This window comes from Puma concolor, chromosome D1 (assembly GCF_028749965.1).
Source record: "Puma concolor isolate L17-30 chromosome D1, mPumCon1.1.hap2, whole genome shotgun sequence".
NCBI lineage: Eukaryota > Metazoa > Chordata > Mammalia > Carnivora > Felidae > Puma > Puma concolor.
The window spans coordinates 2,654,423-2,679,865 of record NC_141676.1 but is presented as its reverse complement, the minus strand read 5'-3'; the positions used below and the strand labels follow the sequence as shown (position 1 = coordinate 2,679,865).

Here is a 25,443-nt window from a genome sequence, read left to right as displayed (position 1 = left end):
TGGGTGTGTGATCCAAGTCTGGTCAAAGGGTCCATCCTACTATCCTTGGTCACTACAACTAGGTCAAGAAAGTCATGTGATCTCTAAAGGCAAGGGAAACGAAAGCAAAAATGAACTATTGGGACCTCATCAAAATAAAAGCTTCTGCACAGCGAAGGAAACAATCGGCAAAACTAAAAGGCAACCGACAGAATGAAAGAAGATATTTGCAAACGACACATCAGATAAAGGGTTAGTATCCAAAATCTATAAAGAACTTATCAAACTCAACACCCAAAAAATAATCCAGAGAAGACACGGGCAAAAGACATGAATAGACACTTCTCCAAAGAAGACCTCCAGATGGCCGACCGACACATGAAAAAAGGCTCCACGTCACTCATCATCAGGAAAATACACATCAAAACCACACTGAGACACCACCTGACACCGGTCAGAATGGCTCACATGAGCAACTCAGGGAACGACAGATGTTGGTGAGGATGCGGAGAGAGAGGGTCTCTTTTGCACTGCTGGTGGGAGTGCAAGCTGGTGCAGCCACGCTGGAAAATAGTACGGAGGTTCCTCCAAAAACTAAAAATAGAACTACCCTACGACCCAGCAATCGCACCACGAGGCATTTATCCAAGGGATACAGGTGGGCTGTTTCGAAGGGGCACACACACCCCCATGGTTACAGCAGCACTATCGACAATAGCCAAAGGATGGAAAGAGCCCAACGTCCAACGACTGATGAATGGATAAAAAAGACGTGGCTTATATATACAATATAATACTACTTGGCAATGAGAAAGGATGAAATCTTACCATTTGCAGTGACGTGGATGGAACTGAAGGGTATTATGCTGAGTGAAATAAGTCATACAGACAAAGACAGATACCATATGTTTTCACTCATATGTGGAATTTGAGAAACTTAACAGAAGACCATAGGGGAGGGGAAGGGGAAAAAATAGTTTCAAACAGAGACGGGGGGAGGCAAACCACAAGAGACTCTTAAATACAGAGAACAAACTGAGGGCTGGTGGGGGGTGGGGGAGAGGGGAAAACAGGTGAGGAGGACACTTGAGGAAGGCCCTTGTTGGGATGAGCCCTGGGTGCTGTATGTAAGCGATGAATCACGGGAATCTACTCCTGAAACCAAGAGCCCACTGTATACACTGTATGTTAGCTACCTTGACAATAAATTATATATATATACATATATATATATATATATATATATATATGTATATATATATGTATGTATGTGTGTGCGTGTGTGTGTGTATACACACACACATATATATATATAAAGAACGGGCATGTGCTATAAATCAGTCCAGTGAAACTCAGTCCTGAACCTTCTCTTATGATCTGGGAAAGAGACACTCTCCTCTTTCTACGACTGTGAAACCTGGTGCTTAACCTGGTGCCGTTAGCTTTCTTCACATGGCATGGGGAAAACTTGCCTGAGAATGGAGTTCACACAGAGGAAACCAGACAAAAGACATGGAAAGAGAACCCCCTAATGCTTCTGGAGCACCTGGATCCAGCCATGCCTGAAGCTGTAACTCTTGAACCTTAAAGCCATTAAATCCCCACTTTGGCTTCGGCCAGGTCGACCTTGGTTTGTATCATTTGTAACCAAGAGGGCTGCCTGATACAGAGGTAACGTTCCGTGCTTCGGGACACAGGCTCTGACCCAGAGAGGGGTCCAGGAAATCAGAAGGAGGTGACACTTCTGATGAGACTCTGGAACCCCCAACCTGGGGACCTCAGGGTGGCTGGTATAACCACGCACAGGTACGAACTCTTCTCGGGCAAGTTCCTTCCCCAGTACAGGCCTCAGTTTCCCCGCACATGAAATAGATGTTGTGTCGTTGCTTTTAAAGCATCCCAGTCCTTCACTCAAAGGACCCCGTATACCTCACATCCTGAGCTGTTCTGGATGGGGTGGGGGCTGGGAGGAGGCTGCCCAGACGGGGTGGGCTCTATGGAAACGGGAAGAAGGCTGTTACTTAGATGGTGCTGTGGTGGAGTGGCCAGCTGCCTCCCCCAACTTCTGTTCTCCACTCTCCTCAACAGAGGGTGGTCTGAAATAAAGGCTACAGGCTTCCCTGAGATCCCATTATAGCTAATAGTTGGAAGCACAGCGGAGACTTTACAATCCCTAAAATGAGGGAGTGCGGTTTGTTTTCTTTCCCCCTTTTGCTACTGGAAAGTGGACGCGATGGGTGGAATCTCAGCAGCTATCTTGAGCCATGAGGCGCCTGTCAAGGATGCTGAAACATCAAGAAAGGAAAAGCCCAGATCCCCTATGAGCCTGGGGCCCCTCTCTCAGCTCTGGGCCGCCTTCCTCTGCCTCCAACACGACACAGAAACAAATCTCTATCTCATTTAAACCGTGCTTCTTTTGTCTTTCTCCTGGCACGTGTGGCTGAACGGACCTCAGCAGGTGTCGCCATTTTGGAGAAACAAACGAGCGGCACGTCTCAGATGCTCCAGCTGGGGTGCGGGGAGATGGCAAAGGGCAGGACCGGGTCTCTTCTCCCAAGACAGCAATGCCTGGCGTTTTATGCCAACGGGAGGCATCTTACTAGAATCTTCCAACCAGCTTTTCCTTGCACATCTCAGGCCCCAGCTTAGCTCACTACCACGGTTACCATCCCCAAGCGGCCACTCTGTCTCTCTCAGGTGGGGTCTCGCCCCGAGGTTAACCAAGCAGTGGAAATGCACGTGGCCGCAAATGCCCTCCGAGGGGCGGGCAGCACGGCCCCGCCTGGCATGGCTCCCGCGGGTAGGGGCCGTCCCGGCTTGTGAACAGGTACCTGTCGACTTTCTTTTTGTTCCATAACAACTCCATTTTGTCACGCTAATTTTAGTGGCAATGTTTTTGTTCCAATCAGCGATCGTTTTGGAAAAGGAGGCTGCTGGAAGAGTTCTTGGCATACAAAATGACAAGCAGTTTTTAAACGGCATAAGACTGATGATTTTTAACCACATTGAATTCTAAATCTGTTTCGGGCTGGTTACCGCTCGTTACAAAATAACGAGCTGTCTCGGAGCGATGTCCGCGCCTCCCGGCTCCAATGTAGCAAGCGTTTGTGGCGGGCCGGGTCAGGGGGAGGCGGCAGGCAGGGTCTCTGCCCTGGGGAGCACGCGGCTGGTCGGGGGGGACAGGGACCTGGACGCTGGGGAGCACCGGGGCCGATGCCCACCCAGGAGCTGGGCTTTGTGCATCGAATGCCAGCTGCAGAGAAGATTCGGAGAGAGCTGTGGTGCAGTCCCTACCCCTGCCCCTGCTTTCAGGAGGCCACCGGCCACACGGACCGCACTCGGCCGCATCAGGATGCTAGAACGGGGCAGGGTCTGGCAGTTGCTCACGAACCGGAGCACAGGATTCCACGCGACCCAGCAATCCCTCTCCTGAGTGTCCCAAAGAAGTGAAAGTAAGGTCAACTCGTCCTCGAACGTGAACACGAACAGCAGCACCAACCACGGCAGCTGGCGGAGTGGAAACCACCCAAACGTCCACGGGTGGATAAGCGCCTCGTGGCCCCCGCACACACCGGCCCCGAGCAGGCATGAAATGGACGTAGACGGAGTGAATCCTGCTCGGTGAAGAAGCCACGTGGTCTGTGATCCCACTTGGACGAAGCGTCCAGAACAGGGGAATCTACGGAGGCAGAAAGCGGAGTCCCCGTGGGGGCCGCGTGCTGGCGGGGTGAGGCTGATGGGGACAGGGTTCAGACAGTGGTGATGGTCGCACAGCGCTGTGAGTGTTCCAAATGCCACGGAATTGTTCACTTTAAGGCGATTAATTTTATGGCCAATGCATTTCACCTCAATTACGAAAAAAAAAAAAAAGATTCCAGAACATTCTGCCAGGGCCTCCGATTGCCCACCGTTGCCTTTGCTCCATGCCTCCACTTCTGGGGTCACCGCCGCAGGTCATTTGGGCCTCTCCTGCCCAACTGCAAAGGGACGGCAAACACGCAGACCTGATGTGGACCCAGGCTGAGCTACCCTGTTAGCGGGGGTCCTGGGAAATTCGTAAAACGAAGACAGTCACGCACGCTGTGGCCTGTTGTGTATGCGAGGGCAGGGGCCGCCCCCGCTGGCGCCTTCACTCAGTGGGCTGGCCCTGCTCCCAAGTCTGTTCCCGTGGAGGGGCTGGGGGACGGCAGGTGCGAGGCCCCCGGTATCTCCAGAGCCTGGGCTCCTGATTCAATCAAGAAGCGAAGGAAAAGCAACACCATGGTTGGGGGGGTTTCCTGCTCAGGCCTCCAGGGTCAAGGGAAACAGGGCTGGGGGGAGAGCGTCAGGCAGGAGGAGCTCAGACGGGGAGGGGGCGGGGGTGCGTGTTCCAGAGCCTTCCCCGGGCGTTTACTCTGCCCGCGAGGCCCTTCCCTCCTGCCTCCTTAGGCTTCTCTGACTTGCCCTCCTGATTCGCGGCCCTGCACACGGAGCTCCCGGACGGCAAAGAGCCCACAGCCAGACATACCACCCGTGTTGCCACAACAGAGACACCTCCAGGGGGCGCCAGGGAGAGGCGGGGAGAGCTCCTGGCAGGTGGGAGCCCCTCGCAGATGCTTGGTGGTGGGGCGGAGTTTGCCACGAGGAAGGGTGTGCATAGAGGAGCGGAGTCCTGGACACCAGGCCCCCGGTGCTGGCCGTGGAGACCTGGGGGGGGGGGGGGGACCCACGCCCCTGCACGGTCCACAACATAAACCCGGCTGCCAGTACGGGGCTGGCCCCGGCCTGGGGCTTCGGGTGCCTTGCCCTGTGTGCGCACCGAGAGGCCCTGGCCACGCTGTGGGAGAAGCAGCGGGCAGCCCAGGAGGCCACGCTGTGTGGCTGGACCGTGATCGACCTTGCAGTGAGGTGTGCTGGGGTCGCCTGCTCCGTGAGGAAATGCCAGCTGCTTTTGGGGGTGTCCTCTGAGTTCGCACCAGGGCCCAGGGCAGCGGATGTGAGGACCGTCCGCAGGTGGGGGGACCAAGTGTGGAGAGCGTCAGTGACATCCCCTGGGCACTCGGCAAAGCCCGGATCCCCACCAGTGCAGAGCCACGAACATCGAAGCGGCTCCACCCCTGTGAAGGGCCCCTGCGAGCAGGCCTTGGGGACAGGGGTGTCACCAGGGTCTAAACGCCACAGACCCGCCCACTCAGCTGAGAGAGGTCCCAGAATCCCAGACTTGTCAGGTCAGCCCCCAGCTGGGGGAGGGCTCAGGCCCCCACCGCCCTCTCTGGGTCTGCAGGCAGGTCTCCAAGGGGACCTCCCTTCCTCTGCCAACGTGGCAGCCGAGAGCACCTTGCCGAGCGCCCACGCGAGGTGCCAAGGCTCTGCCGGGAGATCCACTCTGAAGACAAAGCCGCCCTTGCCACCCTCCCCCAAAGCCGCTTCGAAATGGGCGGCCGGAAGCTTCTCCAGCAGCCGGCCGTCAGCCTCTGGGATCAGCCATCTCTCTTTCCCGACCCGTGACACCGTGATGCGCTCCTCCAGGGAACCTGGGCCGGGCACCCGGTTTTCTGCCAGTGGGAGGGTGTCAGGGTGAAGGAAGGGGTGAGGCACGGCCTGCCGTGACGCCCCAGCTCTTGCCTCCTTTCCTGGAGAGCACGTCCCGACACCAGGCGGAGGGGCCGCCTCGCCCTGCTCCTTGTGGCAAGTAGGGCGGCCCTGGTTCAGCCGGCTGCCCGGCGAGGGCAGCCGCCCTCCTTCGCGCAGAACTGTCCCCATTTGGACGATGCACGACGCGGTCACCCTGGCAATTGGACTCATTCAAAAGCTGGGAGCTTCGGGAGCCAGAAGCAGGTCAGATCAGCACCGGGGCTTCGTATCTGTGCCAGGGCTCAAGGACAGCACGGTCCCACAGCAATGGTGGAGCACAGACTTCCCCGAGCACCGTGTGTCCACTGCACCCGGCCGGGGCCCCCTGAGCCTGCTGAAGACTGCGTGTGGTGCATGCGTAGTATACAGGCTCGTGTGTGCTACGTGTCCAATGTGCGTGTGCTCAGCGCGTGTTTACACGCGTGTGTGCGTGCGCTGCCCTCCCTTGATCCCCAGTGAGGTCTGCGACCCCCTAAACTGCCCTGACTCTGGGAAAGGGCAACACGTAGTGCCGTGAAGGCACAGGAGGCTGGGCTGGGTCTCCCGCCCCGATGCAGGCCCCGCAGGGGGACCAGGGGAGAGGGTGTGGCCTCTGGATGGCCCTCAGCCGCGTTACCGCAGCTGCTGCGGGGCGGGCCCTGGGCCTCGGCCCCTTCCGGCCCAGCCCGGGCTCAGGGGAAGGTAGGCGGGCCTTCTCTGATGGGCCCGCCTGCAGGAGGGGAGGCGAAAACCCCTCTCAGCCAGGTATCCGGGTCACACAAAGCTCTGGTCAAGGGGAGAAAGAAAGTTCTAGTGCCCACTCCAGGATGTGAACTCGGAGCGTGGCCATCCCCCCTCCTCGGCTCCTCGGGTGTCCTTCCGGGGGACGGAGCCGCCAGCCTAGCTCTGTCTCCCGTAACAGAAATCGTTAACACACGCTGCGGGCTCAGGGGGGCCACATCGCTAGGAACCCGCGCTTCTTAGGCATCTGCTGAACTCCCAGAGCCCGTCAAGGTCACGGTCAGGCAGGGTCGAGGTTAGCTGTCCCGCTACCTTACTTCTGAAGTCCCTGCTGTCCCTAAAAGACCCAGTGAGACAGACATCCCTGTGCATGAGATGGTCAGGACCCTGGGCCCCAGTGTGACGGCCTCCAGCGTCCTGATCTGTGAAATGGGCCCTCAGGGGTGGGGTGCTCGCCCTCTGCCCTGGGGAAGACTCTGGGAAAATGACCCCGCATCGGAGAAGTTGTAGCCGTTCGCAAACCAGAAGCTCTGCAGTGGTGATGAGGGACCCCGATTCCAGTTTCCTTAGAAGCAACGGGAACGTGGGCCTTCTCTCCTTGGACAAAGACTCGGTGCTGTTCTGGCTACTGGGAGCTCAGCCCCTTCTCCCCACACAGCGGGTCAAGGCTAACAGGCTTGTTTTCTCCATCCACTGGTCCAGGGAAGGAAAGGAGGGAGGGGTGTCCGTTCAGAGACACGGAGGCCAGGAGCACTCTGCGGCCGGCTCCCCCTCTGGGCACCCGATGGAGGAGGCGCCCGGCCCGGGAAATGCGGGCTCCACGGAGAAGCCCAGGGGCAGCCGATCTGCGCACACGCGGAGTGCCATTTCTGGATTCCGGTCAAGGGCACGTTTGCATCTCGGCTAAATAAACAAGGGCGGCCAGGGGGACCTTCGCAGCTGTTTCAGGATGGATGTGCTCCTGGGGGGTCTGGCTGTGCTCAGCAAGGATTTCTCCAGCAAATCTCTGATCTAAACAACCCAGAGGAAGTGGGGGGGGGGGGTTGGGGCGGTTCCGCCACAGCGGGGCACGGGAGCTGGTGCTGAGGCCCCACCGGGGAGGGGCAGCAGGTGGCCGGGGGTGTGGTCAGCCTGGCCCACTGCGGTCAGGAAGCCACTGCAGTTCAGAGCCCCGTCCCCGGGGGGTTGGAGGTTGTTTAAACAATGAACACTGCCCCCCCTAAGCTGCAGAAGGGACTCCCGAATCCACCAGGCTGTGCCAGCGGGGCCTGGGCAGCCCTGGGAGTCTTTAAAACAAAGTGCCTTTGATTCAAGATGGCAACGCTCTGGAGGGGAGGGTCTCCAAGCACAAAACCCGCGGCTTCCAGTACAAGACGGAGGCCCACGGGTGCATTTCCAAGGCCACAGGGTCCCCCGTGCAAATCGAGGGACACAGAATTCAGGGACACAGAGCCAAAGGAAAGCAAGGGGCCCCTGTTCACAAATGACTAAGAATTCCAAGGTGGCAGCTTCAGGGCGTAAAGAAGTATGGGGCCCCACGCAGCGGCGGGTCACCGGCCCATGATGATGCTGATCCTTGCTGGCTTGAGAAAAAGCATATTCCGTGTCCCCGAGGCCCGGCCCCAGGCTGTGGCAGCCCCTATCTTTAGGAGGCCACAGGCAGCTGAGCCCTGAGGGAGCCTCCAGAACTCTTAGAAAAAGTCAGAAAGGAGGCAGTCGGCCATTGCCCCTGGACACCAGCGCATTTCTAGGGCTGGCGGCGTCGTGGTGTGCCAAGTATCCGGGCGAGTGGATTCAGGACAAGTACCCTAAGGACATGGACAGAGACCTTCTAAACCGTGAGGCCGTTCACCGCCCTGCTGCTTTTGCAATAACAAAACGTGGGGGCAACTGCAACGTCACAAATCATAAGAGAGCTGGACAGGCGGCCAACGTCATGTCCGTGACAAAGGTGAGGGGCACGGACTCATCAACGACTTCCCAATGACAACCTGGAGAGCCACGGGGAACGGTGTTTTGGGAGAATACTTTGGGCCCATGACACGATGTCCTTCGTCACTTGGGAAAGAAAGCAAGCAGGATCCGTGCTGTAAAAAGACGCCCTCGGGGCCCCTGGGTGGCGCAGTCGGTTAAGCGTCCGACTTCAGCCAGGTCCCGATCTCGCGGGATCTCGCGATCTCGCGGGATCTCGCGATCTCGCGGTCCGGGAGTTCGAGCCCCGCGTCGGGCTCTGGGCTGATGGCTCGGAGCCTGGAGCCTGTTTCCGATTCTGTGTCTCCCTCTCTCTGACCCTCCCCCATTCATGCTCTGTCTCTCTCTGTCCCAAAAATAAATAAAAAAAGTTAGGGGCGCCTGGGTGGTGCAGTCGGTGAAGCGTCCGACTTCAGCCAGGTCGCGATCTCGCGATCTCGCGGGATCTCGCGATCTCGCGGTCCGTGAGTTCGAGCCCCGCGTCAGGCTCTGGGCTGATGGCTCGGAGCCTGGAGCCTGTTTCCGATTCTGTGTCTCCCTCTCTCTCTGCCCCTCCCCCGTTCATGCTCTGTCTCTCTCTGTCCCAAAAAATAAATAAACGTTGAAAAAATAAAAGGACGCCCTCAATTCTGTCTAACAGACATTTAGACTCAAAGAAAGCCCGACACCTCAGAGGTGATTATCAACATGGGGTAGGATTATGAGTGATTTGTATTTTCTCCTTTATACCGCCTGGTACTTTCCAAACCCGCTACAGGACCACACACAACGTGTTCACGGCACGTTAACTTAAAAGGCAGAAGCCCCTCCAGAGAAGACACGTACGCGGCCAGTGAGCACACGGGAAGATGCTGGCGTCACAAGGTATTAGGGAAACGTAGATGAAAAACCACAGCGAGGTACCACCTCACGCCCAGTAGGACGGCTATCATCCAGAAAGGAAACATGAGAGTCGGCGAGGGTGTGGGGCGTTCAAGAGCCCTTTTACGGTGCTAGCGGGAAGGGAACACGCCAAACAGCCTGGGAGGTCCTCGAAAGGTTAAAGATGGTGTGGCCACATGACCCAGCGTTCGACTCCCAGGTACGTGTCTGGAAGAATTGAAAACCGGTTTTCGGACAGATACTTGCACGCACATGTTCGCAGCACTACTGTTTCCAAACGCCCAGAAGTGGGAACCCTAATGTCCACCCAGTGATGAATGCACACGCAAAATGTGGTCTCTCTTTACGAGGGAATACTATTCAGCCTTGACATGACATGACATGTCATCTGCTACGTGCTACCGCATGGATGCAGCCTGAACGCCCAAATAAGCCAGTCGACAAAGAGCACACGCTGTAAGATTCCGTTCACACGACATGTCCGGGATAGGCAAACCCGTGCACACAGAAACGAGAGCGTGCCCACCCAGGCTGGGGACGCGGGGTGGGGATGGCTGCCCGTGGGGACAGGGTTTCGTTTTGGGATGGCCAAGATATTCTGGAATCAGACAGTGGTGATGTTTGCACAACCTTGTCAGAATACGAAAACCCACAGAAATGTCCACCCTAACAGGGTAAATTTTATGGCATGGGAATTCTATCTCAGTTTCAGAAAATAGAAAGATGGGGACCACGTCTGAAGACCTTCAGGTGACAGAGTGGTGTAAACCTAGACAGGAGAGGCACGCCTGGGTGGCTCAGTCGGTGAAGCATCCGACTTCGTCTCAGGTCATGATCTCACAGCTCGTGGGTTCAAGCCCCGTGTCGGGGTCTGTGCTGACAGCTCGGAGCCTGGAGCCTGTTTCAGATTCTGTGTCTCCCCCTCTCTCTGCCCCACCCCTGTTCACGCTCTGTCTCTGTCTCAAAAATAAATAAACATTTAAAAAAATTAAAAAAAAAAACAAAACGAGACAGGAGAGAGTTCACCATCAAGAACCGATCTGACGATCCGATCGGATCAACCATGCTGAAGCTTCAGGAAACTGCGTTTTTCAAGCCCCGGTGCAGATTCCCGATCCGCGTCTGGGCGGTGCCCAGGCGGCCACTTCCCGCCCGTCTCCTAGGAGCCCAGGCTCCTCCTCACCCTGGTTCTCCCAGACCCTGACTGGCTGGGGATGGGGCACATACAGAGCGTCCTCCCAGATGCTCTCCTTGGCTACGTGATTTGTTGGAGCAGGAGCCTGGCCCTTCCATCTCTGCTTTACATATGCATATCTTAAATTTAATCTGCCAGTGTGAGATTTCATCGTTCCCAGCATGCAGCCCCCATAAGCCAATGTTTATTCATTATCCCCGGATCTGTTTCCTATCGTCTATTTCAGAGAAGCCAAAAACAACATCTTAACTCCATACAGAGCACCATATGATGGCTTTCGTTTTCCAAAATGAGCCACGGTGCACTCTGGGCGGGATGGCCCTTGGCTCCCGCTGAGCCCCAGCTAGAGGGGGGCTCCTGGCACTGGTTAGCCATCCTCAAACTGGGTGCTCAGGTATCGAGGGAGAGGCCTCAGGTCTGTCCTCCCTCACCTGCCAGCCCGTACTGGGAGCAGCTCACTTATTCTACCTTTCACAGGGCATGACATCATCTGTCTTCCCAGGCCCCCAACGGCCCATGTCACTCGTGGCATGGGTGAGGAGGATGGGTCAACCACCCTTCCCAAGTAGGATGCCCAAGCCCCAGTGCCATTCTCCTAGCTCTGCAGGGGCAGGGGGAGGCCTGCTTGCTGAACTCACAGGACAGAGCAGGCAGGCAGAGTCAGAGGCCACTGCACATCGTGTTGGCTTAAGGGAACTTCTCCCTTAACAATCTCCAGTGGCTGAAGACCCAAAGAAATCCTGGCTTGAGATGCCAACAATGCTGGTGTTTTCTTGGGTCTCATAATAGCCCACTGCCTTCCTGCTGTTCAGACCCTATGGTTTTGAAGAAATCTCAAGGTTGGAGAGGTTTAAAGGTAGGGGAGGCTATACAATTGGATTAGGGTGAGCTGCGTATGAGAGATAGAATGGGTATCTGCAACCACCTCCGTGCGGTCCATCCATTTACCCATCTATCATCCATCCATCCACCCATGCCTCCATCCATGTACCCGTCTACCTACGCATCTATTATCTGTCTTTCCACCTACCCCCCCACCCATCCACCCCTTTACCCATCTACTATCCACCCATCTACTCATCCATCCATCATCCATCAATCATTCATTCATCCAACCACTCATCCATCCATCCATCCTTCCATCCACCCATGCATCCAACCATCTAACCACCACCCACGGGCCCATCTACCCATCCATCTATTATCTGTCTTTCCACCTACCCCCCCACCCATCCATCCATTTACCCATCTACTATCCACCCATCCACCCATCCATTCATCTCTACCCACCTACACACCCATCTACTCATCCACCCATCTACCCATCCACCCATCCACCCATGCATCCATCCATGTTCCCATCTACCCATCCATCTATCATCTGTCTTTCCACCTACCCCCCCCACCCATCCATCCATTTACCCCTCTACTGTCCACCCATCTACCCATCCATCCATCCATCTCTCCACCCACCCATCCACCCATCTACTTCCCCATCCACTATCTACTCATCTACTCATCCACCCACTCATCCATCCATCCATCCTTCCATCCACCCATGCATCCAGGAAGTACTTTCTCAATATCTCTTACATTCCAGGCACCATGCTAGGTGTGGGGGACACTAAGGTGAGCTGCTGTACCCTCTGAGTTCTTTGCCCTCAACGAGGGCTGATCCACGGGACTGACAAACACGCATTTACACACCAAAACCTGCAGGCCTTCTCCTTCCACCCTGGCTCACCAATTGAATTTGCACCAATTAAAGCTGCTCCAACTCAGGGTTCAGATCTCAGCTCATCAAGCACCTGTCTGGAAAGCCATTGAAACATACGTATTCCCAGGTCCCTCTCACACACCCTGGCTTCACCGGACAGCTGGGTTTAGGGCCACACTCTGTGGTTATCTGCAGACATGTCACGCAGGATGATATCAACCTGAGAGCCAATGTTTGATGAGCCTGCCTGTGAGCCAGACTGTGCCAGGTGCTTCCATGATGGGCTCACCACCCCCTCCCAGCAATGTTGTGGTAAACACATCACTGCCACCGCTATCTCGGAGAGCAGGGTCAGAGAGGCCAAGTAACTTGCCCAAGGCCAGCAGCGAGGTGACGGTGAGGCTCTGGCTCCAGGCTCACGGCTGCCAGTCAGAGCCACGGACTCTGACGTTTGTGTGTTCTGTGGCCCTGGCTCTGAGCCCCATCTTCAGAACAAGGACCCTAAGAGGTTCCTGAATGCTGGGGCATCAGCGTGCAGCCTGGTCATATAAGAGTCTCAGGACCGAGAGGACAACCACTGCCCTCAACACGGACAACACGACGGCCCCACTGGGGATGGGACTGTGTGGTGGGAAGGGACTGTGTGTGGCAGGAAGCACTGCAGGGAACAGAGCTCAGTTCCCGGCTCTCTCTCTTCAGCATGTTATGGACTGAATTATATACCCTCCGGCCAACTCCTATGTTGAAGCCCTAACTCCAGTGTGACCATATTTGGAGATGGGGCCTTCAGGAATATAGTTAGGGTTAAGTGAGGCTGTAAGAGTGGGGCCCTAATCCCACAGGACCGGTGTCCCTCTAAGAAGATAAAGGGATATAGGGACGTTCACAGCGGAAAGCCATGTGAGGACACAGCTTGCCATCTGCAAGCCAGGAAGAGGGTCCTCACCAGGAACCCAGTGTCCTGATACCCGGATCTAGGACTGCCAGGATCCAGAGCTAGGAGAAAGAAATGCCCGCCACTGAAGCTGCCCCGGCTGTCACATTCTGTCACAGCAGACCTGGCAGGGTAACAGACACCTCTTTCCCGCCCACCAACATCCACGCACGTGATGCGCCGTAGAAATAAGCACGTCCCTCTGACCCGTGAGAGTCTGAGCCACGCCGGCTCCCCTCTGGCCAGAGCCCCGGCCCGTGGTGGCCGCTGGACAGGGTGACTTTGTGAAAGGAGCTGCAGACACAGCCGCGCGTCCTGTGGCGGCAGGAGGGAAGGTGGTGGAGGAGGGCAGGGCTGGAACCAGCATCAGCCGGTTGCCATGGCGACCCGGCACAGGCCACCGCGGCTGCCGGGGAGGGAGCGGGAGGGCCTGGGACCCAGAGCAATGCCAGAGACCGAATCCTCCCGACAGAACCGGAAGCTACGGACAGACCTGGCAGAACTCTATTTCGGCGGCGAGACCGAACGTGGAAACGGGTGTTTAAAACACAGGGCAGCTGCTCGGAGACAATAGGGTACACACACCAGAGAGGTGAGGCCCTGAGTGTGTTTTAATAAGATGGTGTAAAAGTAAGAAGTCGGGGGAAGCCTGCGTGATTCTGCCACGGTTGTTTAACGAAAACATAACCACTGGCGACCAGGACGATGAGTCCTCACATTTGCTCTATGTTCCGTTAGGGAGCAGCTTGTGACTCCTTTGGAAGCCGGCTCTGTCGTCGCTTATTAATATTTCAGATTACAATTGTCTTAATCGAGTCATTTGCCTGTATTTTAAAGATAACAAAACACATCCTGTTTTGGAAGAAATGGCCATGCCTATCGTGGTATCTCACAGTGGCTTCGTATGCACTGCGACAAGTGGAACTTTGGTTGTATGACGGGACTCCACTCACCTGTGTCTCGATGGCTCTCAGCAGAGCCGCCCAGAGAAGTGGGGTGACAGCTCCGACCCCTTCTCTGTCTCCCGGGGAAGTGCTCCCAGCTGGGTGAAAGCAGGTCACGGCAGTGGTCTCCTCTCCTGTTCCAAGAGCCCAGGTGCCCGGGCCTCCCCGCTGAAGGGACGTCTGCGGACATCCTCAGAGGCTCGGCTGCCTCCCTCCTGCTGCTGGTCACAGCACCCCAGCTGCCCTTAGCAGGCCGTCCACCCACACTCTTGTCCCAGGCCCGGCCAGCCACGCGCCCTAAGCAAACTCATCTCCCAGCTCTAGCAACTGGTTCTGGGGTGCCACTACATGATTTAGGTCAACCCCATCAGGGCCGATCGCTGACGCTTGCCAAGCACGCAGGAGAAGACGTGTTCTGTCCGTGCTGGACTTGGGCTCTCGGGAGCACATAAGCCCTGAGCTGTCAGGGACCACCCCGGGAAGTGGGCTGGCCAAAGGACAACGCCGTCATAGAAGAATCAGTGCCTGAAAATGGAGAGAAAGTTCCCTGGGGACGTCATTTGAGCACCCGGATCCAGCTATGCCTGAAGACAGACAGAACTCGGGGGCTTTTAAATTACGTACAATAACAATTCCCTTTTTGGGGGAAGAGAGCATTAGGGGGAGCTCTGGGATTTTGTCATCTTCAGTTTAAAGGAGTGACAGTGAACAGAGCACCCCCTGATCTGGGATGCGGCAGGAAGAGGCCCTGGGTTAGAAGTTCAAAATCAGGTTAGAAGTTCAAAATCAGCCCCAGCTTTTCCATGAGCCACGTGTTTGCTTCTTAGCAACCAGCAACCTAGACTTCCTCCTCCGGCACAGAGATGGCTGAACCCCAAATGAGGGTTTTCTCAGACTGGGCCTAGAGACCCCAAGTCTTCCCAGGGGCACAGCAAGTCTTAGAGGAACCCTTCACTCTGTGCTTTCATTAGGTGATGCCCCCAAAACGACCCTATGCTCTAAGAGCAAAACCGTTCTGCCCCCAGTGATGCGCATTTTCATAGACAATTTCAGTTTTTATAATAGAGTGTTTGTTTTTAATGTGGGGGTTTTTTCCTCTTCCCAGTGACCCCCAGGTTGTTGACCGAGCAGCAACTTCTGTCCTTCTGGCTCCTGCCTTCTCCAGGGGGTGGGGGTGGGGCTGTGCTGCTTCTCTATCCGTGGGCTCAAGAGCCCAAGGCTCCCTTGGCTTGGGTGGCCTAGATTCCAATCCTGTGTCTGCAACTCACAGGCTGTGCAACCCTGTACATATTGTACGATGTCTCTGGGCCTCTTTCCTTACGTGCAAGGTAGGGGCTATAACAGCTCATGGAACTGTTCTGGAGATTAGAAATGTCCGGTCCTGGGGCTGGCACAGCACCAGCGCCACACCGTCCCATGATGGACCTCCTGCCTGGACCAAGTCCACAGACCCATGACACCCACTCCAAGCACACAGCTGCAACCCCCCACCCTGTCATCCCGAAGGCCTTCGGATGACCCGGGCTTTTTCACTAGGTTAAGCTAGCTAACTGAGTTCAGGGGACTGCCTGGGAAAGGGGTCACTGCTAAGCTACCCCAAAGCAGCAGAGCAGGGTTTTCCCAATGTGGTCTTCCCTATACATTTATTTCTACAAGGAGCTCCTCGAATCACCATTTGAAATGGGAAGCAGCATCCCCTGCCATAGACAGAAGGTGCGTTCACATTGGCTACGGTGTCAAGGAGGTGATGGGGTCACAGTCGAGCTGGTGTGCGCTGTCTGCAGGAGGCCCTGTCCTGTGCCCATGCCTGCCTTCTCCATGTTAAGGAGGAAATCGGTGACCCCAAAGGCCAGGTGGAAGCGGGGGGGTCCCCGGCCTCCCAGTGTAAAGCCCAGCCACAGTCTGGGAATAGATGTTAGCAGCTATGTATCACTGACAAAGGGCTCTCTCGTAGAATATGTAAAGAGTGACCACAAATCACTAAGAAGCCGCTCTAAAGGAAACTTGGCAAAAGACCTGAATTGACACTTGACACAAAAGAAATGCCAGTAAGTGGCCAACAGATGTACAAAACGGGTTCTCACCCTGGGAAGTCATAAGGGAAACCCACTGAAATCCCGCGTTGCTGCTGCACGGACACCAGACCAGTAGTGGGAACGGCCAGCGAGGGCTGGCAGGATGTGGCCGCACCACTGCCAGGGACTACAGGTTCGTGCTCCCCGTGCCTCTATCACAGCCCTACGCCCGACGGGATGGTATTTGGAAGTGGGGCATTTGAGAGGTAATTTGGGTCAGGGGAGGCCAGGAAGGTGGGGGCCCCGTGAGGGGATTGATGCCCTTGCGAGAAGAGGCACCAGAGACCTGGACCATGTGAGGACACAGCGAGAAGGCGGCCGTGCGCCAGCCAGGAGGCCAGACACGCCGGCACCCCGACCTTGGACCTCCGGCCTCTGGAACTGGGAGAAATAAATGTCTGCTGTTTAAGCTGCCCTGTCTGTGCTATTTGTTACAGCAGCAGGTACAGGCTGATACACCCACTTAGGACATGGCTGAAGCATCTAGAAAAGTGGAGGACGCACCCAAGGCCTGACCACCATCCCTGCTGGGTGTGAGGAAAAGAAGGGCAGACCTGTTTACACTAGGAGCCAAGTCCACAGCAACGCTGTCTGTGACAGCCCTGGGCTGGTGACCACCCAAGTGGCCACCCACGGAAGCACAGATGTTCAACCTCACAGCGAGATGGGCGCCGGAGCCACTCACACAACCCGGGCATCCCGGACAGACGTCAGGGGAGAGACTGGACATAACACAACACACACATGGTGATTCCGCTTATCAACCGTTCAAAAACGGTCAGAATGAAGCCACGCTGTTTAGGAATGCAAAGCAAGAAAGCAGGGGGGCGCCTGGGTGGCTCAGTCGGTTAAGCATCCGACTTCGGCGCAGGTCATGATCTCACAGTTCTGAGCTCCAGCCCCACATCGGGCTCTGTGCTGACAGCACGGAGCCTGCCTGGGATTCTCTGTCTCCCTCCCTCTTTGCCCCTCCCCAGCTTGCACTCTCCCTCTCTCAAACATAAACATTCGTTTGTTTGTAAAGTAAGCAAGTAAAGCTATCACAAGATAAGGAGGTGAATGGCGTGCAAGACAGGGCGGGGTTAGCAGTGGGGAGAGAGGGTCCCGTTGAGAAGGGGCATGAGGGGACTTCCGGGAGGCTGGCTGCATGGGGCAGGAGTGGTGTTTTGGAGCTGTCCACTAAGTGACACAGAATGGTTTGTGAAGTCCCCTCTATTTGTTGTATTTCATGCAAAACATTAGAAATACAAAGACCATGCGAGCACCAGCTGAAAACAGACATACGAAGGCAACGTGGTTATTGACAAGGGAGCCCAGTATCGGTGATGTGTCTCCACCAAAAGGAGAGCCTAAAGAAAGAAGTGAAACTTCAGGAAACAGGAGGGCAACCCAGGAGCTTTCCAGAAAGGAGGGTGAGGCTGGGTAGGCTGGGATAAGTGAGAAAATCCTACCTGTGGCCAGAGCAGTAGAATTCACAAAGCTGGACCCTCAGATGTGATGATCATCATTCCTTTTGTCACCTCCTTACCATCACCACCGTCAACTGCATCACCATTATGCCAACCCCAATGCCACCACCAAGAGCATCACCACCACGACCACCAACACGACACCACCATCAACATCACCGCCAGCATTGACCCAACTGGCATCACCACCATAACTACCACAACCACTCCTGGCCACCAAATCTCAACATCTCAGGGGGTGGTTGATCCCCCGGAGACGCTCCAGTCTGGAGGATGAATGGAACAGACCGTCGGCTTGGATGTATCTACATTTGGGTCCTGGCTCGGCCACTTATCAAGCGTGCTTTTCTGAGCGAGTCACTTACAACTCTGACCCTCACCTGTAAAATAGGGGGAGGGACACCACCGTGTCCCCACCTCCTGAGCATACTGTGAAGGTCACGGACATCACCTGCAAAAGCTGAGCTGAGAGGTGAAGGGCTCTCAGGGGTCCGGACGTGTTCTCCGGAAGGGCCGGAGCAAACCCTGCCCAGCCCTGCAGCGAGCAGTTGTGACCGGTCCCAGCACAATCTTGGGAGACGCTGGGTGAGCTGAACGCAGCCGCTCAGAGAATACAGAGGGATCCTAGGTGTAGACGAGCATCGGGCCACGAGGATGCACCAGGCAGACAGGTCCCTAGTCCAGCGCCATCATGGAGGAGGTTCCCCTCCCTCCTCCTCATCTCCCTTCTTATCAGCGTGCACAGACACAAGAAATCTCGAAGGAGGGAAGCCACGAGCCGCTCGTGAATGCTCACAAACATTCGGCAAACCACGAGGTCACGTTCACGTTCTGGCTCAGCCCCGACCAGAGCGTTTGCTGAAGGTGATGAGGCCACATGGCAGTGCCCTCCAGGGGAAGGAGGGGGTGATTCCGGGGCCCATTCACACGTGGTTTCAAGCCCCGATGCAGCAGGAGGGTGAAGGGAGCAGAGCCGTAAGCCATGCTCACGGCCGATTCTGGGAGGAGGAAGCTGCTATTCAATATGGCGCCCCAGCCCACCCGTAGGGTCTGAGCCCAGACCTGGGAGTACCGTGTCATCGGCCCTCAGAGCATGTGCCCGAGGTCCTCGGGAGACGTCTCCCAGAGTCAGTGTCAATGCTGAGCCGACGGGGGCTTCTGCGTGAGGGGCCACCACCCTGGTAAGCTGCAGAGCGGCTGGGAAGGAGGGTCCCCAGCAGGAGCGGGAACGAGACGGGTCCGGTGCGAAGAGAGAGCCGGGAAACGTGGGCGGTCAGGTTCAGTTCCCAGCCTGGACACGAGGGGCCCGCGGTGTTTCCTTGTTGACAAAAGGGATCGTCACGATACCTCCCCAAAGGGTGATTACGAGGTGCTCCCCGGGAGGCAGACGGGACGTGTCGCACATCCGATTCTTCAGCAGTGCTCCGACTTTCTGGTCCAGACCTTGTTCTTATGGATAGCTTCTAGAATCTTCTAAAGGGGCCAACTCCTAAACACAGATTTATCCCACCCCCTAGAACTGCAACCGGGGAGGGCACAGCTAGCCCTGGCCGGGCACTCACCGTCCTTCATCCGGTCACAAGCCTGTACCCTGGAGATCTACCACTGGATTCCAGAAGTCCATTCCACCGGGAACCCCACAAAGCCTCCTCCCTGGGGGTCGGTGCATCTACCGAGGGTCCCGACGGGCTCTGGCAGCACTTTGACATGGGACACCCCCGAACCGTGCCGGGGCGGCTCATCCGGGTACATTCCCAGTAGGAAGGCAGGAGTTAAGAACGGGGCGTCCTGCAGCTGAGGTCTGAACTGCCCAGCTCTGTGGCCTTCGGGCGACCGGAACGTGGCTGCCTCCGGAGGCTGCGGTCAGGGATGGGCAGTGGCCATTCACGCCACCTTCTCACCTGTTCTCATCAGACCATCCGGTCCTTTATCTCAGCAACTAAGATGCCATTTGCCTGGCAGTGACTTGGCCTTGCCGGGTCCTCAAGCGGGGAGCCCCGTTTATGCATGAGCCGGGTCACTGGAAGTCGCGTGTGCATGCCTTTGCCTTCCATAAACTGACTCATCAATGGCTCCAAGTGATGATTTTGGATGGATTTTGTCCATTTGTCACTGGAGGTGTGTCACTGGGGGGCATCCCTCATCGTGGTTCAATGGGCACAATTCTGCAGAGAAAGGACCACGCCATCGTCCCGGATTTACGGGACAGGGACGCAACGCCTTGGAAAGCAGAGGGGCCGCCAGGCAGGCGCCGTCCCTCCCTCCATCCACAGGGTGGGCCGGTCACGGGGACGGTCAGTTTCAGGTGTCAGCCTGACCAGACTGCAGCACCCAGATAGCCGCAGGCACTCGGCCGGGGGCTGCTGGGAAGGCGTTCTGTAGGCACAGTTCCCGGCACCTGCAACCAGCTCTCTGAGTAAAGGAGACTTTCCTCGCCGGTGTGGGTGAGGCCCCTCCCATCGGCGAACAGCAGAACAGGCTCCATGAAGACACTTTGCCTCAAGACTGCCGCCTGAGCTCCTGCCCGCGGCTCTAGCCTGCCAGCTGCCCCGCGGATCCCACACTTGCCAGCCCCCACAACCGCCTGAGCCAATTCCTTAAAGGGCCTCTCTTAACACGTACATGTGTCTGTGTCCGCCCATATCCACGAACCTCTGTCTATCCCACGGAGGGGTCGGTCGCCAGCGGTGGCTCCCGGCAGGGGACTGCACGGCCGAGCCCTGTGGCCTCCAGGTCACACGGCTGGGCCTTGACACTGGGGACAGAGAGGCAGTGGCATACGTTCCTTCTGAGCCAGAGGCTCCTACGGCCCTTGAGAGTGATGAGGCCACAGCCGGGCAGAAAAGACACATCAAGCCGCCGAAGTTACGGGCTCGTTATGGCAGTGGACATCACCCCACCTAATGCATCTGCCGACGAGTCCCCATCCTTAAGAAGCCTGCACCCCAGAAGCACGGGGAGGGACATGCATGTAACTCCAGGATCTCCCTGCCGCTCTGCCAGGCAGGGTATCACAGGGCAGGGCGCCAGGAGTTCCAAAGAACAGGTCACGGCCCAGCCTGGTGACCCCCTCCCCGTGCGCTCCTGGGTGCTGAGATGACGGTGTTTTTATGTACGTCGGGGAGGATGATTCCTTACTCCTCGGGCTGGATGAGATACCACGAAGGAAAGCTTATTGGAAACTTCGGCGTGTCAGAAACACACAGTCCTAAGAAAGAAGAACCAAGCTTCAGAAGAGCAAGCACTTCCCACGTTGAAGATACAGCTACTGACCTCTCCACAGCACTGAGCCAAAGGTGTCTCAGCGAACCAGCCAAGGTCCTGGGGCCACCACGTCACTCTGCTGGTGGCTGCCAGCAGCCCCTAACGTTTGTCGCTGGGTGACGGGAAATCAGTCGGTCGAGCTCAGGCATAAGGTGCCCTGAGCGGCTTTCGCATGTTGTGGGTTCCTTGAATCGTTCACCTATTTCATTCAATGCGTGTGAGCGGGATTTGCGGGCTAAATACTACTCACTTTACAACAAAGAGATGCGGGGCTCCCCAAAGGGAGAGAACTCCCCAAACCAGACTGACTTTGTACAGAACGAGCCTGTGGGGTGGAAACTTGTGCAAAGTACTTTGTACCGTGTCTGGATTCCGTGTATATTCCAGGTCAGCTCGCTGTCGATATGTAACAATGGCAGGGCTGGGGGGTGGGGAGGGGCTACAAAAAGGGCTAATTATGAAAGAAAACTATCACTAAGTGGGACTTGATTTAAAATTTTAAAAACTTCCTATTTCTTAAAGACGCAGCTAGAAAATGAAAAGTCAAGTCCTAGGCTCTGAAGAGTACTGGCAACACATACGTGACGGAGGGCTGACAGCAGAGAACACAAAGAAAACCAGGAGCAGGAGGCAGAGCAGTGAAAACTGGACAAAGACAGGGCTCCCAGGGGCTCAGCCAGCGGAGCCTCCGACCTTGGCTCAGGTCATCTTGCGTTTGTGAGTTCCAGCCCCACGTCGGGCTCTGTGGTGAGTGTGGAGCCTGCCCGGGATTCTCTCTCTCCCTCTCTCTCTCTCTCTCTGCCCCTCCCCCGCTTGCACACTTGCTTTCTCTCTCTCTCTCTCAAAATAAATAAATAAACATTTAAAAAAGTTATATAAAAACGGACAAAGACACACCCTGATACTTTGGAAGACGCTGACTGCTGTGGGCAAACACACGGGAGACGCTTACGCACAAGAACGCTGTGTGGCACCTGCCGTGTGGCACAGGCAGTGTGGTGCCCTCCGCACCCACAGAACAGCCGCAGTGCCGAGACAGGTCGGCGCACGCGTTGGCAAAGAAGTGGGGCCGCGGAGCCCTCGCTTGGCGGAGCACCGAGAGGCAGGGCAGCGGGGAGGGCCGTCTGCAAGTTTCCTATAAAGTGACACGCGCTCTTGTCTTGTGACCTGGCAGGTGCACAGCCGGAGATTTCCCCGGGGGAGGGGAACACGTGTCCAGAGAAAGGCGCGTGCAGAAACCCCCCTATGAGCCCAAACCGAGAAGCAACCCAAATGCCCGTTGCTGGGAGCACGGACAAAGAAAGTATGGCACAGAGTACGCCTCGGTGACGAGAACGGACGGACCGTGGTCCCTGCAGCAGCGTGGCTGAACGTGAGAGCGCTCAGCTGCCAGGAGCCTACCCCAGAAGTGCCTGCCACAGGGTGCCCGTCTCTGTGAGGTTCAGCCGGTTATGCCGGCCTCTGCTGGCAGAGCCCTGACGGGGGAGGGGCTGGGGCGGCCGGAAAGCCCCCAGAAGAGAATGTGCTGGGTCGTGAAAATGTACCCCAAGTGTGGTCACAGACACAGGGATATACATTTGTCAAAACGCACGGAACTACGCTTACACCCGCTGCGGTTCGCTGCACGTAAATCATACCTTCAGAAAAGAAATCTGTGAAAAAGGACCCATCGTGCTAAGTCACAAGCTCAGAAAGCCCAGGGCACACGGGACCCAGCGGGAGTCGCATCAGAACCTCCCGGCCCCCAAATCCAGCTCAGACCCTGCTCTCCGTGCCACCGCCCTCCATCCCAGGTGACAGGATGCCTTCCCCCTCTGACCCATAGCCTACGTCACAGCACAGCTACTGGGCTCATAATTCCCCATCCTCGGTGGGCACAGGGGGGCCCCCAGAGACACTCCAGCCTTAATCCCTGGCACCTGTGAGTAGTGACCTTGCGTGGAAAAGGGAGAAGGAAGTTGCAAATCAGCTTACCCTCGCCTGAACGACCCGGGGGGACCCAATCTGACCACACACATCCTAAGGTGGGGAAGAGGTGGGAGAGGGTCAGAGAAACGCGGGGTAAGGGGCCTGGCCCACACTCCGAGGCTGGCCGGAGGGGGCCACAAGCCAAGCATGCCGTGGCCTCCAGAACCTGGAGAAAACAGGGACGTGTGTTCTCCCCTCGAGCTTCTGGAAAAGGCCGGCGGCCCTGCTGATGCTGGCATTGTGGCCCGTGAGACCCACCCCAGACTCCTCACCTCTGGACCCACAAGATAATGAAGTTTCGGTGTCTGTGGTCATCTGTCACAGTGCAATTTGCTCCAGCTCCTAAGATCCTTACAGACAACGTGACCCGTGTTTAGTCTCGGGCTCAGCCCCGCAAGCGGTCCGGGCCAGGGGGGGGGCTCAGGAAACGTGCCCAGGGTGCCTGTTGCCGGTCCAGGGTCTGGCGCAGTCGTGCGGGAGTCAGGGACCCGCTTCCAAAGTTCTCCAGGCCCTGCGCACAACCCCCAGGATTGGCCGGAGCCCCAGGGTGTTGAACGGCGGGCTGGGCGTCGGCCTGGGCGGAGAACACGGCTCTATCAAAAGGACACCAACCTGCAGAGCCTTGCGGGAGCAAGAAGCATCCTTCTAGGAACGTCCACCACACCCGACAGCTTCCCCGCGGTCAACGCACACCCACAGCCCCCGGGAAGCCGTTCCAGAGGGACCACCAGCCTGGACACGCTGCACGGCCCCCACCCGCCCCGTGGGCATCTTATCCAGGCGAAGCGGGGCAGCGCTGGCGGGCAGGCAGAGAAGGAGCAGGAGAGGGGAGGACGGCTGGATTCCCCTCCCCGTCAGGAGGGAAGTTAGACCGGGAGGATGGGGGCATTCGGCGGAAGGGCAGTCGCGCTCGTAGGCTGTGGTCTTGCCCTTCCTTCACAGACCAGAGGGGCTGGGCGGGCCATTTGCAGGACAGGATGCGGGTGGGCTGGGGCCGTAGGCACTGCCTGGAGGTCCGGCTGGTACCAGGGGCTCGGTGGACGCATCACCACCCCCAGGAAAATCAGCTCCCCCCCCCCCCGGCTGGCGGCTGCCCCTCCCAGCCGCCTTCCCCACTGGAGCACCTGGCAGCCTCACCTTCCAAGCTTAAGGTCAGGCTGCCTGCTACCTCAACACCCCTACAATACGGCGAACGTCGCGATCCCCTCCCCCCCCCACCGGTGTTGGAACCCGAGCAGAGACCGAACAGTGGGAAGCTTAGCGCAAACAGACGGCCCTCTGAGACCAAAGTTCTTGGAGAGCTGGGTGTCCCCGAGCGGCTGCAAAGCCAGCCACGTGTTGGGGGACCCGGCGGATCGGGAGACACCGCCGCGCTTTCCAGAGCACGTGTCCTCAGAACGCCTCGTTTCCCGGCCGCGCTGGCCCCGGGGCAGGGGCTCCCTGGGGAACGCGTGGGCTGGGAAGCTGCTCGGGACGGGGGCCACCGGCCCGCACGATGGACGCAGCCAAGCCACTGGTCGCAGAGCAAACGCGGCTGCTTCAGACGTGTGTGCGACGTGCCCGGGACTCGGCCAAGGGCCGGCAGAGCACACGCGGCCCCGGCTCCTCGCGGACGACGGCTAATGCTTCGCTCTCCCCAGCAGCCAGCAGATGTGTGCTCAACACCATTTTACACCAGCGATCACCTCTCAACGTTTTACTCAAGTCAATGTTTTGGCAATTGATTTCAACACGGTTTGCAGCAAAGGCTATATCTGGAGTTCTGAGAGACAGGGAAATGATTTTCCGTCGCGAGCCCCAACCTCTCCCGAGTGGTTTTCATCGAAACATCAAACTGTGTGGTTCTACGGGGGGGGGGGGGGGGGGGGGGGAGGGGCACGGAGGGCCTTTCAGGAAAGGCGAGCTGCCCATTCATGACGTCCGCACGAGAGACAGATATAACCAGGCTGCAGGGCTCACTCAACCCACGAAAGCCCTTTTCCGAAGCTGAAACCAACGATCCAAGTTTTCTGGAACGTGTACTGAACAGCCCCTTAACTAAATGCTTCCGCACTGTCTTGCAACCTATTTCTGGTTTGGACAAAGCCCAGAGGAATTGAATCAACCTCTTTCGATGACACAGAGGAATCCTTGCTGTGAAACTCGGCCTTTCTCTGTAGCCAGGCACCAGCCGGTTCTCAGCGCACGCCCCGCGCGCCCGATGGGTCGCCCGGGGCCCGAGGGGCGGTGAAGGGTGGTGCCCGCCTTACCTGCCTGGCTGTCCTTGGGCCGGCACTGCACCTCCTCTACGCACTCGGCAGGGAACCATCCGACGTGGCCGCGGGCACTGCCTTCCCAGAAGCCTCCCTCGCCGATGCTCAGCACTAGAGACAAGAGGGGGAAACCGTTAGCGGGTGGGCTCGGGGGCCCGGGACAGAGCCGTGACGGCGCCCTCGGCCAGGTCTACACAGCCGTCCACGAGGGGACCTAGCACAGACTCCCTCGAGAAGATGGTGCTGAGGGTGTGGACACCAGACTGCCCAGGTCTCCTCTCCCCTTAGGCCTGGGTAGGGACCTAATGCAATCTGAGACCACGAGTCCCACGGCTACTTTGTCCCCTCTCTTGGTGTCCCAGTTGAGACGGGAGAAGGGAACTGCAAGCCCCCGCCATCGACGATGTCAGGTGGAAAAAGTGGGGGGACAGGTCACCTCCACGGACAGAAGGAACGATGA

General features: G+C 57.2%; 1 protein-coding gene across 6 annotated transcripts in view; it reads right to left on the bottom strand.

The window, feature by feature from the left end:
• SHANK2 (SH3 and multiple ankyrin repeat domains 2) overlaps positions 1 to 25,443 on the bottom strand; it is a 497,644-nt gene that overhangs the window by 235,007 nt on the left and 237,194 nt on the right. For all 6 annotated transcript variants that reach the window (XM_086676620.1, XM_086676615.1, XM_086676616.1 and 3 more), the window contains one exon: positions 24,981 to 25,094. In XM_086676620.1, coding sequence (XP_086532746.1) covers positions 24,981 to 25,094 — 114 coding nt within the window. The remainder of the gene's footprint in view (positions 1 to 24,980; positions 25,095 to 25,443) is intronic.